Here is a 16,104-nt window from a genome sequence, read left to right as displayed (position 1 = left end):
TTGAATGATTTATATTTGTATTTAAATATTGAACAATTTATTTAATTTTGAATTCATGTGTCCTTACCGAGCAGCTGATTGTGAAATCATTCTCCACTAACTTTGTAGCCGAATATTTTACACTACGTCGGTCGGAGGGGAAATTTCAACTACTTTTGTAGTTAGATTTAGCCAATCTTAATCCCTTGACTACGTAGCCACTAGCTTTGTGAATGCGATCATTATGTTGAATCAGCTATACCGTAAGATATTTGCTTACCTATACCATTGGATTTCTTTTTTAATAGCCCAGCTGTTTTGGGTCAGTTGTTCGATTAAACGCAAAATACCAACAACAATCATTCGGATACCCTATCTATCTAAAATTGCACACCGCCATTTAATATAAAGTGTCTTTCATTCATGTCACTTAAAGTGACAACTAAATTTAAAAAAGTTGTTAACTGACAAATTGAAAGTATGATAAGAATGACCATTTAAAAACTGTCGTACTTGTGTTTATTAAGCAATTCTATAACAACGAAGGATATTTCATTTTGCATAATTGACACGTTTTAAGGCCCTTTTTAGTACGTCAAGGTGTAAGACAAGAATTATGTTCTTAGTTGTATAGATAACGATGCTATCGATGTTATGTGCAGCGACACTGTGAATTTAAGCAAAATATCAGTATGTGAAATTGGGCAGGTTCAGCCAACATAAGGGACTTTACTTGCAGTTAAATTAATTCTTTGAATGTAAATTTTGACCAAGCAAATAGTTAGTTTTTCAAGCGTCACGAATTTCAAATTCAGAACTTTACTTCACAATTCTCTACTTTAAGTTTTTAGAACAAAAAGTACCAACAAAATTACTGTCTTAAAAACACTCCTCAGGCAAGCTACAAGTCCACCACGATTTGTATTTTGTATTGTAAAGAAATATTAGTTATTAACTTCCCATAGGAATTTATTGGTCCGATTTGTCAAATTGAAAATTTTGTCATTTCTCGGTGTTTTAAGGTCCCTAGAGTCGAAATAAAAGATTTTTAGAAAGATGTATGCGCGTGTGTACGTACGTTCGTACGTCCGTACGTCCGTACGTCCATAATATTATGTCCGTATACCCGTATGCCCGTATGTCCGTATGTCCGTACGTCCGTACGTTCGTGACGTTTATTTCGTCATCCATAGCTCAAGAACCAGAAAAGACATTGACTTCAAATAAATTTCGTTATACAGATAATAAGGCAGAAAGATGCAGAAAGGGCTCTCAAGAAAATTGCGTGGGTGGTTATTTTTTACCATAGCAGTTTGAAAAAAAGGTGAACATTTTGGTTAACCCTAAATATCTTACGAACCAAAAACACTGGAGACTTGAATTAAATTGTATATAATATATTGTAATGCGATATCAAAGACGTATATTTTTTGAAAAAAAAAAATCAATTCAACGGTTTTTTTATAAATTAAGAAAACTAAACAATCTGAAAAATGTTGAGAAAAATCGAATTGACAGTTTTTTTTACAAAAAATAAAAACCTAAAAAAAATTAATAAAAGTTGGTAAAAATTGATTTTCGACACAAATATCTTTTCAAAACTTTGAGATATTGGCTTTAATTTGCTTTTATCTTTCAAAAAATATTGTTTTCAACATTCAGTAAAATTTAAAAAAAATCGAATTAACAGTCTTTGTACAAAAAATTAAAAACCTAAAAAAAATTTAACAAAAGTTGGTAAAAATTGATTTTCGACACAAATATCTTTTCAAAAATTTGAAATATTGGCTTCAAACAAATTTTTTCTTATTAGAAATATTGTTTTCAACATTCGATGAAATTTTGAAAAAAAATCAAATTCACAGTTTTTATTACAAAAAATAAAACTCCAAAAAAAAAAAACAATACTAAAACTTGGTAAAAATTTACTTTCGACTCAAATAGCTTTTCAAAAATTAAAAATATTGGCTTAAAACTTATTTTATTTCACAGAAAATATTGTTTTCGATATTTAGTAATTTTTATATAAAAATCCAACAGTTCGTTTTTTCATAAAAAAATAAAATCTACAAAAAATAGTACCCAAATTTGGTAAAAATTGATACGAGTGCATATAGACAAACTTTTAAGCAAGACAAATCGACAGACGGGATGGTAAAATATCAGTGTGGGTTGCATCCCAGCCTCTTTTTTCTTTTCCAAATTGACAAGGAACCCTTTTACAGAAAGCATTAAATAAAGTTGTGCAGAAAATAAATAAATCATAGAGTAATAAAGTTCAGCTTTCAGTTGAAGGAAAAAACATTATAAACTATAATTTTGATAGAAGTAGACTTGACTTGATAGTTAGGGAGATTTTTCTTGACTAGCTTTCCAGGCAGCTTTCCATTAAAGTTGTCTTAATTGGAAGGACATTTTTTGGCAGCTGACCAATTAAATACTAAAAAATTGCCTAACTTTCAAGTTCCTTATGTCGTCTGAGCCTGCCCATTGAGTCCATTGAAACGTTGTTGTTATATGGAACATGGAAATCCGATGTCAAAATCTGGTCCAAAAAGGCAAGCATTCGTAAAACATTGTCAGTGATTTATTCGGATGATCCGGTCCCCACAAGCTTTACCGAACGTACAATTGTTTAAAGGACCAGCCACACAAAATTGGATGCAGAAATAATGCAAACGGAATTGTGTTGAAAGCGCCATATACATAGGTAATAGAACCTTTGGAAGGCCAAGAACAACCCAAATGTCATCTGTATTTAAAAAAAAAACTGTATCTCTTAATAATCATTTAAGGATGACGGGGACCTATAGTTTTTATGTCGAATCCGAACGGCTTTTTTGCACCTTTACTGTTTTTCAGTTATTTCATTCATTTAACAATTAAGAACTTCGAAATCAACAGTTTTCAAAAAAATAACCATTAACATCACTCATTCATATCAAAACTACAAGTGTTGCCTTCACCATTATTAAAATATTTTTGTCAAGTTATTTTTTTTGTGCAGACAGTTTTGCTTAAGTTCAGCTAGAATGGGTTTTCAATAGCAGGATATTAGAATTTAAAATCACCTTAATGGCTCTAACAACATATACAAAGTCTAAAACTGTATCCGGGATTTTGATTGTAGCCCATTTATTGACTGGACTCAAATTTAAATACAAAACTGAATCAAAAAAAAGAACAAGTGAACACTACTAACACAGACTGTTTATTTCCACGGACCTTTTAACCCTTAAAATGCATCCCCTTCAATACTAATATACTGCTTGCAATTGATATTGGAGGTAAATACGAATCATGCGCATGCTATTTGCCAAGGCATATTTTGGATTGGAATTGATTAGGACAACAGAAAAACATTATTCATTGTTCATTGTAGTATTCTGGTTCTCGTGTTTGTTTTCTTTTAAATAACTAATCTGGGAAAACAATTTGTGTTTTTTAAACTACATATTTCATTACTTAATAAACATTTAAGGAATACAAACTATAATATTCTTAAATCTAATATGAAATGATATTTTAACAAGTTGAAATAATTTAGATTTCAAAAGTGTAAGTTGTGCATATACTATATACAAAACCAAAAGTGGTTTTAGAATGTTTTTTCATACTCATTAACATTTTTGTTTTCCTTAAATAGGCGTTGGACATGGAAGTCTCAAAAACATTACAAGGAAATCCTGCTTTAGACAGAAGCAAGTCATTGACGAATTCCGGAGACTCTACTTCTGAAAAATCGATTTCTATAGACTTTCTAAACGATGCCCTACTAGTTCTATACGATGAGTGCTGCAATTCTAGCCTGTGTCGCGAAAAGACATTTTCCGATTTCATTGAGTTTTGTAAGACTGAAAATATGGAATATTAAATAAATGATTTTATTTTGTGCATTTCTGTAGCAAAAACAACAGTTGGTCTTATTAAACAAAATAGACCCTCCATAAGTGAATTTGAGCTTCTAAAAATAATAGGACGAGGAGCATTCGGAGAAGTTTATTTAACCCGAAGAGATGAAGAGATTTATGCTATTAAAATTCTAAATAAATGGGAGATGCTCAAACGAGCAGAAACAGCATGTTTTCGAGAAGAACGAGATGTACTAGTATATGGGGACAGGCAATGGATAACAAATTTGCATTTTTCCTTTCAAGACGAAAAAAATTTGGTGAGTTAAAAAAAGTCTATTATTAACTTTCTTCAGAAATGTTATTGTTTAAAGTTTTGAACAGTCTTTAAACTATGATTAATATCTTTTTTTATGTTCCTTGTTAATCGAAGCATAAAAAAACTGTGCTAGCAGATCGGCTAACATATGTACACTCCGCTTCAACATTGGGCAGGTTCAGGTGACATAAGGGACTTGAAAGTTAGGCAAGTTTCTAGCATCTGATTGGCCAGCTGCCAAAAATTGCCTTCCAATTAAGTCAAATTTATTGGAAAGTTAGTCAAGAAAAATCTACCTGACTATCAAGTCAAGTCTACTCAAGTAAAAAAGTCAGGTGATCATGTTTTTTCATTCAACTGAAAGCTGAACTTTATTACTCTATGATTTATTTATTTTCTGCACAACTTCATTTAATGCTTTCTGTAAAATGGTTTCTTGTCAATTTTGAAAAGAAATAACTAATATTTGTTTACAATACAATTTATAAATCGTGATAGAGTTGTATCTTGCCTGAGGAGTGTTTTGTAGACAATAATTTTGTTGGTACTTTTTGTACTATGACCTTTTCATGAGGTGCGCATATTAAAAGCTTGGACAGAGGACCAAAATTTGCACTTCCTTCAATGACTCCCATAGTCACCTGGTTTAAAAATTATTAAATATACCTACATAAGGATGGTTAGTACCACAGCAACACTTAATGAAGGTGAACGTCAATTTCAAGACAAAGACCTTATTTTCGAAATTAATAAAAGTAAAATTGGAAGTATACTTTCTACCAAACTTAATAAAAACTGGTTTAAGTCCAACCCAATACCAATTTTAATTTGTGTACCTGAATGACTCAAAATCTATTAAATTTAATAGCGAAGTGGTCAATTTGGTTGACTGATGCTTGCCTGTCATTTGACACCCATCTAATTTTATGATAGAGTTTGTGCTTAAATATAGTGCCATCAATCACAAGGCTATTGCGGTTGAAGAAGTCAATAAACCTCTCACCATTATCATTGCAATTGCCGACTCCGTGAGCACCCATCACATGCCTTAGCCAGTTGTTGTTACCAACCTTAGCATTGAGGTCTCCCATAACCAAAATTATATCTCCGGGGGGAGTGTTGTTTTAGGCGGATCCTAGTTGGCTATAAAAGAATTATTTCTCTTCATCAGATGCGAGCTCCTTCGGTGCGTAACACTGTATAAAAGTGACGGATTGTACTCTAATCTGAAACCTAGCTTTGATAAGCCTTTTCCCCAAGGGGCTCCCACAAAATAAGGCTTCTGGTAAGGAGTAACCCAGCTCCAGGATCTCGAGCGTTTCCTGGATCATGAATAGAGTAGGGCAGTACAGTGTTACGTGTCGGGCACTTGTATTTGCCCGATCCCAACCATCGCACTTCGCTTAACCCTAAGATATCTATCCTGTGCCGCATTAATTCTCTCTCTAATTGGAGGAATCTAGCATTGTGCGGACCTTTACTTCCTGCGTCCAGAAGCTTCCACACATTCCAGAAACCTATCTTTGTCCGGGTACAATAGACAAAAGTGGTCAAGGAGTTATCATTAATTATCCGAGTCATTATTTCGGTTTCTGTAGCGGAATGGTCTTCAGCTGCGAAGAGTGCTAATCTCCGTAACCTATCCTGAAGAGTCAGGAAACTTCGCCCTTGCAATTTTTGCTAACTTATGTAAATTGGGATACAAAAATCATTGCCCGGGGGCCACCACGAGGAGTTAAAGCAAGAACTTCAACATGGCAAGAAAGTTGCATTGTTGGCCTAAACCAAGTTTTAGGCAATCACCAACTACCCGATCTGCCATGCCGGAGGCACCTCATAAATTAATGCATTTTTTCATTAATGAACTTACCCATAGTATCTAAAGTGTGACGCGTACCGCGTAGGTCTATCATACCAGGGGTGTGAGGTGACATCGGCTAAGATGATAGTTGACAATAACTACTTTGATTGTCAAAAGTGATCATCCATATTTCTTTTCATTACGTAAATTGATCACTAAAAATATTCAAATAAATTGAAACACTGACATATTTATTTGATATTTCGATTAGCGACTGTGTCAATTGTTTAACTAGTTTTAAGAGTTTTTACCCAGAGATTGGGCAGGTTCAAACAACATAAAGGACTTTATTTGCAGTCAACTGCATTCTTTGAACGTACATTTTGATCAAGGCAACTAGTTAGTTTTTTAAGTGTCATAAACTTTAAACTCGGAACTTTACTTCGCTAACCTCTACCTTCAGTAGAATGCTCGAAAACTACAAAAAATATAATTGTGTACAAAACACTTCTTCAAGCAACCTATAATTTCTTATCGACTTCTAAATCGTATTTTAAGGAAATATTACTTTTTCCTTTTTCAATTTGACAAGGCACACTTTACCATAAAACATCAAATCGAATTGTGAAGAAAATAAATAAATTGCAGAGTAGTAAAGTTCAGCTTTCAGGTAGTTTAAAAACCATGATAAGGTGTCATTTTGGCATAAGTGGACTTGACGTGATAGTTTAGGGGATTTTTTTGGAACAAACATTTCAGTCATCTTTTCAGTAAAAGGTGTTTTTATTTTAAGCTCAGAGCAGGGCATTGAGCTGTCAGTTTATCCAGTATGTTTCATAAAGAAGTCGGAGAGCTCTGATCAAACTATGCCCAAAGCGTACTTGGTGTGGTATGGCTCTGCTCAAGCTCAGTGAGTTACTTACTTAGGTCCTCAGACCTGTTTAGTCCGTTGGGAACCCCTTAAGGGGCATAGGGCCTCTACTACGCCTATGCGCCATAGTCTACGATTTCCGGAGATGTATTTCAGCTCCCTCTAACTCTTGCATAGTGACGATGATTCCGCCTCGACTGTCCTGCGCCATGTGCTTCTCGGTCGTCCAGCTCTTCTTCCTTCTTGAGTGTGCGGTTTCCATTGCATTGTTTGGCGTGCAATGCAGTCGTTTCTTTTACGAAGCGTATGTATAATCCATTGCCACTGTCTTCGTATTATAGATTCTATAGGTTCCTGACCTGACATTCTATGAAGGACCTCATTTCAAATGCGGTTTGGCCAGAAATTTTTTAGGATGTTGCGAAGACATCTATTCACGGATGTTTGCAGCTTTCTTGTTATGGCTGAAGTAACCTTCCAAGTACCGCACCCATAACGAAGCACAGATTCGATAACTGTGCGAAACAGTCGGAGCTTTGTTCTTAAGCTGATAGAGTTATTCCTCAAAATTTTTGACAGCATATCGAATGCCGATTTTGCTTTGCCGATGCGGCAGATGACGTCTTGTTCGGTTCCGCCTTCGATGGAAACGATACTTCCAAGGTATTGAAAGCTATCCATTTTTTCCATTGGATCCCTCCGCTACCTGACAGAGCTGATCACTGTACATCGCTTATCACCAACAAAAACAATATTGGCGACAGAATACAACCCTGTCTGACTCCGCTTCAGTGCCAAAAAGAAAAATGTTTACAGTTGCCAAAGATACTGCATTCCAATTCATATTGAGTACATACGTATAATTCAAGGCATGACTAAAAACACACATTTTTTTCTAAAGTTTTGTTTTTACTTAAAAATTTTAGTTAGTGTTACTTACGAACTGCAGTAAAGTCTACAGCTGTAAAGTCTACACAGCTCTGTTAGTTATACTCCTTCATTTTAGTTTTTGTTCAGTACAGATGCGTCTTACCATTTAATTTGAGGAAACTACTTAATTCACATTTATTTAAATTTTAGTTTGTTTCTAACTTTTAAAAACAGATTATTAAACACAAATAGTTTTATTTTATTTCTGAAGTACATAACATACATTTAATGAATACATAATATTATTTTTAGTACCTTGTAATGGATTACTACAGTGGAGGAGACCTCCTAACATTGCTGAGCAAGTTTGAAGACAGATTGCCTGAGGATATGGCAAAGTTTTACATAGCCGAAATGATTTTAGCTATAAGCAGCATTCATGAACTTTCATATATTCATCGCGATGTTAAGCCAGATAACTTCATTTTAGACTCAAGTGGTCATATTCGTTTGGCAGATTTTGGATCTTGTTTGAAATTGGGTAGCGATGGCAAGGTTAAATCGAACGTTGCTGTTGGAACACCCGATTATATTTCACCAGAGATTTTAAGAGTCATGGAAGATGGCCAAGGATGGTATGGTCTAGAGTGTGATTGGTGGTCCTTGGGAATATGTATGTATGAAATGCTCTATGGTAAAACTCCCTTCTATGCTGAGAGTTTAGTTGAAACTTATGGAAAAATTATGAACCATGATAACAGTTTCGATTTTCCAACGGAGGAATATACAGATATGAAGATTTCTGAAAATGCCAAAGACTTAATGAATCGCTTAATATGTTCAGCTGAAATCCGCCTTGGACAAAATGGTATCGAAGATTTTAAGTCTCATCCTTGGTTTGCTGATATTGATTGGTGTAATATAAGGAACCAGAGTGCGCGTTATATTCCTGAAGTCACTAGCAAAACTGACACATCAAATTTTGACGTTGATGATCATGACTTTAGATCACCTGACACAGTTCCTCCAATAGTCAATAAAACCTTTTCCGGACTCCACCTGCCGTTTATTGGATTTACTTATACCCAAAATATCCCAACTTTAGACTATCTTCAAGACCAAATATCCGAAAGTGATCAAATGATGGTTAGTAACTATTTAAACAGCAGCGATGCTACAGGCCAAAATGATAAAGGAAGTACCGAGAAACAGATTTTGTTACCTGCTAATGGGCAAATGCAGTCTATGGAAATCGAAAAAGAGTTTCAAAGTCTGCGACAGCAAATCGAGAACTTACAAAGGGAAAATAGTTCGATTTTGGAGAAACTGGAGTTACAAAATGTTGAGTTAAAGGATGCAAATTCACAGAGAACGTTAGCAATGAAGGAGTACTCGGAAGTGACAGACAAATTGTTTGAATTAAGGAATCAAAAACTTAAACTTTCACGGCAGGTATGTATATATATTTTTTTGCTGATATAAATCTTATTAAATTTATATGCCATCTTACTTACATACTAACTTACTTAATGTGGCGCTACAGCCCTGGGTGGACCTGGGCCTCAACCAATATGCGTCTCCAGCCAGCTCGGTTCCTAGGTAGCTGTCTCCAGTTTCGCACGCCAAGTTGGTTAAGGTCTTCACCCACCTGAGTACGCCACCTGAGTCGCGGCCTTCCTCTACTGCGACGTCCCTCGGGATTGGATTCGAAGACCTTCCGGGCTGGAGCGTTGATGTCCATTCGCTCTACATGACCTAGCCATCTAAGCCGTTGGACTTTAATTCTGTTAACTAGTGATTTGTAAGAGTTATTCTAGTTTGTCCATGGTGACGTTTTGTCGAGGACGTCGTTGTTCAATGTCCTTTTTTGATAGCAGCATATATTTGGTCTTGCTCTCATTGACCACTAAACCCATCTTTTTCGCTTCCGTCACAATGCTTAACTGACATCAAGCTTTGATCTTCCAATTAGGTCAATGTCATCTGCGTATCCGAGTAATTGAATGGACCTTTGGAAGATTGTGGCTCTAGTGTTGACGGTTGAGTTTTGCACAATTCTTTCCAGAACGATGTTGAAGAAGTCGCATGACAGTGCATCGCCTTGTCTAAAACCTTTTTTGACATCAAATGCATCGGTAAGATCTTTTCCGACCTTGATAGAGCAGCGTGTATTCTCCATCGTCATTCTGCACAAAAGGATAAGCTTGACAGGAATGCCAAAACTAGACATTGCTCTGTAGAGCTCTTCCCTATAGATGCTGTCAAACGCTTTAAAATCGATAAAGAGATAGTGGGTATCGAATTGAAGTTCCTTGGTTTTTTCCAAGATCTGCCGTTGTGTGAATATTTGGTCGATAGTGGACTTTCCTGGTCTGAAGCCACACTGATAAGGACCAATCAGGTTGTTGACGAACGGCTTCAGACGTTCACGTAATACGGCAGAGAAGATCTTGTATGCAATGTTAAGGAGATTGATGCCTCCGTAGTTGGCGCAATTTAGAGGATCTCCTTTTTTCTGTATCGGAATTCGATTCGTCATCGCCGTTAAATAATTTGGAGAAGTGGTTTTTCCATATTCTCAACATAGACTGCTGTTCTACTACGATCGTCCTTACAGGCTTCGGTTCGTGGCTTGTACCCTTGTCATCTAAAAGATTTTTTTAAACCGGTATGACAAACCTTCCAAGAGCAATTATTGTCATGAAAAGAACATTCTAAAATTAGCCGTTCAGATTCGTTTTAAGACTGTAGCTTCTCTGAAGGTTGAGAGTTGTAAGTCACTAGGCCTTAGTTCTTAACCGACTGTTGCGCCACCTAATTTAATTTTAAATATTCAGGTTCAATATAAGAACTTCTGTCCTTTTTTCGCAACAATGTTCATATATTTATATGGGGCGTTTTAGGGTACTTTGGGCACCCTATTAAGAGTTAGGTTGTACTTATAACGTTGCTATTGTTTTTCGACTAAGACTTTGGTCTTTCTACAATTTGAAGAGATTGGACTTATTGTTCAAACATAATCAATGATTTTACATTAACAGGCTATACGATCATATTCATTAATTTTAGCTTCGACAGGCCTCCGCTTACTCATTTAAGCTAATTTCGGCAACCAAGAGTGGAGTTAGACTTCCTTGAACACCAACTGAAAACCCATCATCCCCTCTATCTTTTTTAAGTTCTTAATTAAAAATGTTGGTATTTCACATAATTTTGTAGGGTCTGTAAGCCACAACTTGTTCGTGTTGGATTTTGTAACCTTCTTATCCCTCTCAGCTTAGGTCGTGTAATCGCTGTTGAATCCTTCGATTTATCCAAATGAAAAGTGATTCTCCTAATTACCGTTAGGCAACAGAATACGATTTTATCAAACAAAATAGAAACACACTTGATGTTTATTTCTAGGAAAAGAAACCTTAAAAATCCAGAAATGGGATCTTAAACAATTTGGAATCTACTTCCTATATTTTTTTAAACAAGACAATTTAGAATATCTTGAGTTTTTAGGTCTTAACACGATTTCAGTAACTAATTTTTATGTTCTGCATCTATGGTGAAGACTTTGGGCCACTCTATACATATTTTGGAGTCCGTGTCTAAGATATCTGTTTTTAACTTTTTTTTAAAGGTCAAGAATATGATATTAATGTTTTTTCTCTTCAAGGTGAGAGACAAAGAGGAAGAACTTGACACAGCAATGCAAAAAATTGATTGTCTCCGAAGCGAACTGAGGAAATCCGAAAAAAGCAAAAGGGAACTTGAACTCCGAATGGAAGACGCACTGGCAGGAGCATCAAAACAAAGAAAACTGCGCGAAAGGTCTGATGAATGCTATCGGAAGCTTAAATCTGAGGTATGGGCAGCGAACTCTATGGATTTTGAAAGCCCATCATCCCTTGGATATTCTTCAGATGTATTTCGCTTAGAAAAAGGAAATAATGATGACAACTCTTCTGAATCGTACAACAATCCATCAACTCATTTAACTACAAGCGTTTCAACATTGAGTGGAAAGTTAAATGAAACTAATAATTTCTCTGAAATGTTTCGAATAGAATCACAGAAATCTAACGAAGATGCTGAAGCTAATTTAAAAGAAACAATACTTGAATTAAAGAAAAAGTACAGCAAAGATAAAAGTATTTGGCTTGAAGAGAAACAAAGGCTTTATTCAGAAATTGATAAGGTTAAGGACAGTCGGAGCGTACTCCAGTCTAAAAACAAAGAAGTCGAAAAGAAGTGTCGTGAATTATTGTAAGTTTATTAAAATAATATTTCTACTGATCTTAACATTGTTATTCTTTTAACTACATAGGTCAAAGCAGAAGACAATTTTTCAATGGGAAAAACAAATAACAGAAATAATTCAATGGGTCTTAGATGAAAGAGATGCTCGCTCTTATTTGCAAGTTCTTGTTAATAAAATGACAGAAGAACTGGAATATCTAAATCATTCTGGTAAATTGTCTTCGATAAAATACATTCATATCATGGATAAGGACAATCGCCATACATCTCAACAATTAATCTAATAAATAATACCTGAATGATAATCTGGATTAACATTGCACGTTTTTTCCATTACCAATCATCTTTTGTAGTTGTGAGATTTAGAGCTAAATACAACATGATCCTTCCAATTTTAACTGAATTTCCTTTCAGCATTGGAAACCTCGATCTTTGTAAACCCCAACAAAGCTTGTGGGACTAATTGAGTACTATAATACCTGTGTATATGTACTTATTGTTCTGTGGGTTAGTAGAAACATTTAGTTGAAACCACAGAATTTGTAATTCAAAAAATGTTAACATATGTGAAATAAAACTTAAAAATAAAAAAAATTATAGACAGCAAAAAGTTTCTTTTAGTTATTATTTAAAGATATATATATGACGAGCCCAAACATTCTTAGGAACAATTTAACTACCTTTTTGAAAGTAGCCTATTAACTGAAACAAAATTATAACACTCTACAATATCGAAGTCTCAAATATAGTTTGAATTACTAAACTTATCGACGAAATTTATTAATAATTTTGAGTAATTAAAATTTAATTTTCTATGTTCCATGAACTTATGTCTAATATCTATAGGCTGGGCATTGGAATGTATCTGAACTAACAATTTTGATTTTATTAGACTTAAAATTAAATGGGACGAGGAAATCGGACTCAAAAAGGAAAAAAGTAAAGGGTATCTTTCAGATGGGATTTGGAAATGTTAAAATCGAAGACTAGCATATCAGCGTTGCCGTGGCGAAGAATTCTGGACATTGGTTCAAAGTGCCCTTAATTAGTGTGGTGATGAGGGATATAGAAAAGGGAGACAGGGTTGGTGTTAAGATGAATATCACTCAGATTGCTGGGGAATCTATGTTGCCCATTAACAATTGTTGAGCAAATAATATATCAGCGTTTTTGCGTCTAATATATAATGGTTGCAAACCTATCAGTTTCAGTCGATCAGCATATGGTGGCAAGTTGGATGTATCATCCCAGGGGAGGCCACGTAAGGCAAAGCGAACAAACATTTTCAATTATGAGTAAATGGTTTTAATAAAAGGGAGACCATACTTGGTATGCATATTCGAGATGAGGACGGACTAGGGAAATATAAAGTGCTTTAGTTACATAGGGTTTGGAAAATTCTTTTGACCATCTCTTAATAAAACCGAGAGATCTATTAGCTTTATTAATAATTTGGTCAAAATGGGAATGAAAAGATCTCTAATAGAATCGACTACGTTGACGGCGTCATTAAAGAAGCAGTATACTCTATATGAGATGGGATTTGTTTGCGCAAAAAGGTCATTTATTCACATTTACCTGCATTTAACTCTATGAAATTATGCAAGCACCAAACATAAAAGATATTAAGATCATTTAGTAAGGAATCAGGTGGAGTTGAGATAAACTTAAAAATGTTCTTATCATCCGCAATTTAACACAGACATCGTTGACAGATAAGACGAGGAGAAGGGAGCCAAGGTGACTACCTTGTGGGACGCCAGAAGTTGCATGTATGGGACTGCAAATTGAATTACGGAAGAGGACTCTATAAGTTCTATTGGCAAGGTAGAGGCTATCTAATTTATAAACATAGATGGAAAGCCTAGGGCTCTAAGTTTGAGATAAATTATGTTATGGGATATTTTATCAAAGGCTTTGCTGTAATCAGTATATACAACATCAACTTCATTACCATTCTCAATGGCTGACAAAATTTTTGCTATAAATTCAATTAAATTAGTCGTAGTGGATCTACCTTTAAGAAAACCTTGTTAAGCGGGGGAGAATAAAGGTTTGCAATGGAAACAAACGGAATCATAAACTAAGCTTTCAAAAAGTTTTGGGATGTATGAAAGTTTCGCAATAGGTCCATAATTGTTAATTTTAGTTTTATTGCCTTGTTTATGAATGGGAAATATAAATTAATCTTTCCATATATGAAGAAACACACCTTGGGAAAGAGAGAGTTCAAAGAATGCAGTTAGAGGCTGTGACAGAGAATGCATGCATTTTTTTAGAACAACTGATGGGACACCATCGTTTTCTTTGAGGCTACGATTTTGGCAAGCACCATTTTTTCAGTTAATGTAAAAGATGAAACCGAGGTTTAAGTGCAACCATCTATGAAGATGTTTAGTATACGATTTGCTAAAGTATTCAGCAAATAGATTTGATATAATTGTTGATCAGATTATGTTGGAGCAATTTATTGAAGGTGGAAACCCATCAGATTTTCGTTTGACATTTATAAACTTGAGAAATTTCCTTGCATCAGAAACAAGGTTATTTTCCATTTGGTTAAGGTATTGGTTATAAAGGGTTTCCTTTAATTCTGAGAAAGAATTATAGACGAGAAGATAGTTGTTGTGATCGGTATCAGATTTGCACTGTAAAAAAATCTTCCAAAGCTTGTTACGGGTAAAAAATGTGGAATTTGGATATGCTTTTGTAATACTATATTAAATATTTTTGTATACAGTACCAGATTGAACAGATTCTGGTCATTGGACGCCTGCGAACACGCAACATAGGTGTTTCTCCATGGGCAGCTAACAAGTGAGAAGAATGGATTTTTAGGTTCAACCCCTCTACTTTTTGTGTTGGACTATTCAAGAACTTGAGATGCAATGAATCATTAACCAATGCAATACATTCATAAAACCTACCTTTCCAATTAGCAAGAGAAGTTGTACTAAGGTTTAGATTAAATCCGTGCTATTTCATACCATTCTTTAAACGGCGATAAATTCCTTCGGAATGCGAAATCCATCATTTGCTTATGAAGATTTTCATTTTACCTTTGCATAACTTATACTATGTAATCGGCATTAAATTTAAGATTTTTTATAAAAATCGGAATGATCCCTGATTCCACATGTATAGCGTAAGTTGGTGTATAGTTTGGAAGTTTAAATATTCGTTTAAAAGAGAAGCGTTTCACTATCTTAAATTCATCGAGATCTTGGTAGCCAAAAACTTGACTGGCATAGCATAAGAATGAGTTTATAGTAGCCTATGTACTTATTGCAGAAAATTTTGTTCCATATAAGGTTTATTGCAGTTTTTGCCGATAAGCATTTTTCCTTAACATGGGCCGGAAATCTAGATTGCTACAAAATAGAACACCTAAATACTTGAATTGGTTAACCACCTCTATAGGTTCACGATCCAAGGACCATGCTTCTAGAGGGTTTCTTCTTCGACGGGTGCTTTCAAAAATCATAATTTTTGATTTTGAGGTGTTTATATTCAGGTTCCATTTATCACAAAAGTTTTTAAGTCTATTAATTTGTAACTGTAATGTGGTGGGGTTGTCCTACAAAACAACAAGGTCGTCCACATAAAATAGTACTTTAATAAGTAGATTTCCAAACCTAACACCCCAAGGAAAATCACGGGAGACATCGTCAATGAAAAAGGCGAACATAATCGGGCTTAAGGGGCAACCTTGGGACACACCGCAATCAGTGTTAAAGAAGCTGGATATGGAACTCCCATTTGACACAGTAGCCCAAGTATAGGTGAGGAGAAGTTTAAAGAGTCTTAAAAATTTCGTCGATATACCTAAATTTGATAATTTATAGATTAGACATAAAGTTTTTGTTTGTTATCGATGAAACGTTTTGCTATATTGGAGAGTGCGAAGATTTGATCCACAGTTAAAAGACCAGAGCGAAAGCCAGTTGGGAAAGTGCTTACCAATTTGTTTTCTTTTAATCACCTCATAAGCCTGCAGTATAGAATTTGGGTAAATATTTTTCTCAAACAAGGAAGAATCGAAATGCCCCTATAGTTTGCTGGTGAGCTTGGATCTCCTTTTTTAAAAATTGGACACATTTGTGACATTAAAAATTACTGAGGTATTTCTTCTTTTTCAAGAAGCTTATTAAAAAAATCAGGAAGA

At 34.9% G+C, this 16,104-nt stretch overlaps 1 protein-coding gene across 2 annotated transcripts; it reads left to right on the top strand.

Moving 5' to 3' along the window:
* The first annotated feature begins 3,345 nt into the window (after window positions 1-3,345).
* Window positions 3,346-12,543, top strand: LOC129951987 (serine/threonine-protein kinase Genghis Khan). 2 transcript variants are annotated; one of them, XM_056064390.1, is made up of 7 exons: window positions 3,346-3,537; window positions 3,626-3,827; window positions 3,885-4,150; window positions 8,004-9,143; window positions 11,356-11,945; window positions 12,007-12,149; window positions 12,354-12,543. In XM_056064390.1, the coding sequence occupies exons 2-7, from the start codon at window positions 3,635-3,637 to the stop codon at window positions 12,404-12,406; spliced, it is 2,385 nt and encodes a 794-aa protein (XP_055920365.1). In that variant the 5' UTR covers window positions 3,346-3,537; window positions 3,626-3,634; the 3' UTR covers window positions 12,407-12,543. The 2 variants fall into 2 exon arrangements, with proteins under 2 accessions (XP_055920365.1, XP_055920364.1); XM_056064389.1 differs by lacking the exon at window positions 12,354-12,543 and having other exon boundaries at window positions 3,347-3,537; window positions 12,007-12,254.
* The last annotated feature ends 3,561 nt before the right edge of the window (window positions 12,544-16,104 follow it).

The sequence above is a fragment of the Eupeodes corollae genome, chromosome 3 (assembly GCF_945859685.1).
Source record: "Eupeodes corollae chromosome 3, idEupCoro1.1, whole genome shotgun sequence".
Classification (NCBI taxonomy): Eukaryota; Metazoa; Arthropoda; class Insecta; order Diptera; family Syrphidae; genus Eupeodes; species Eupeodes corollae.
This window is presented reverse-complemented; position numbering and strand designations above follow the sequence as displayed.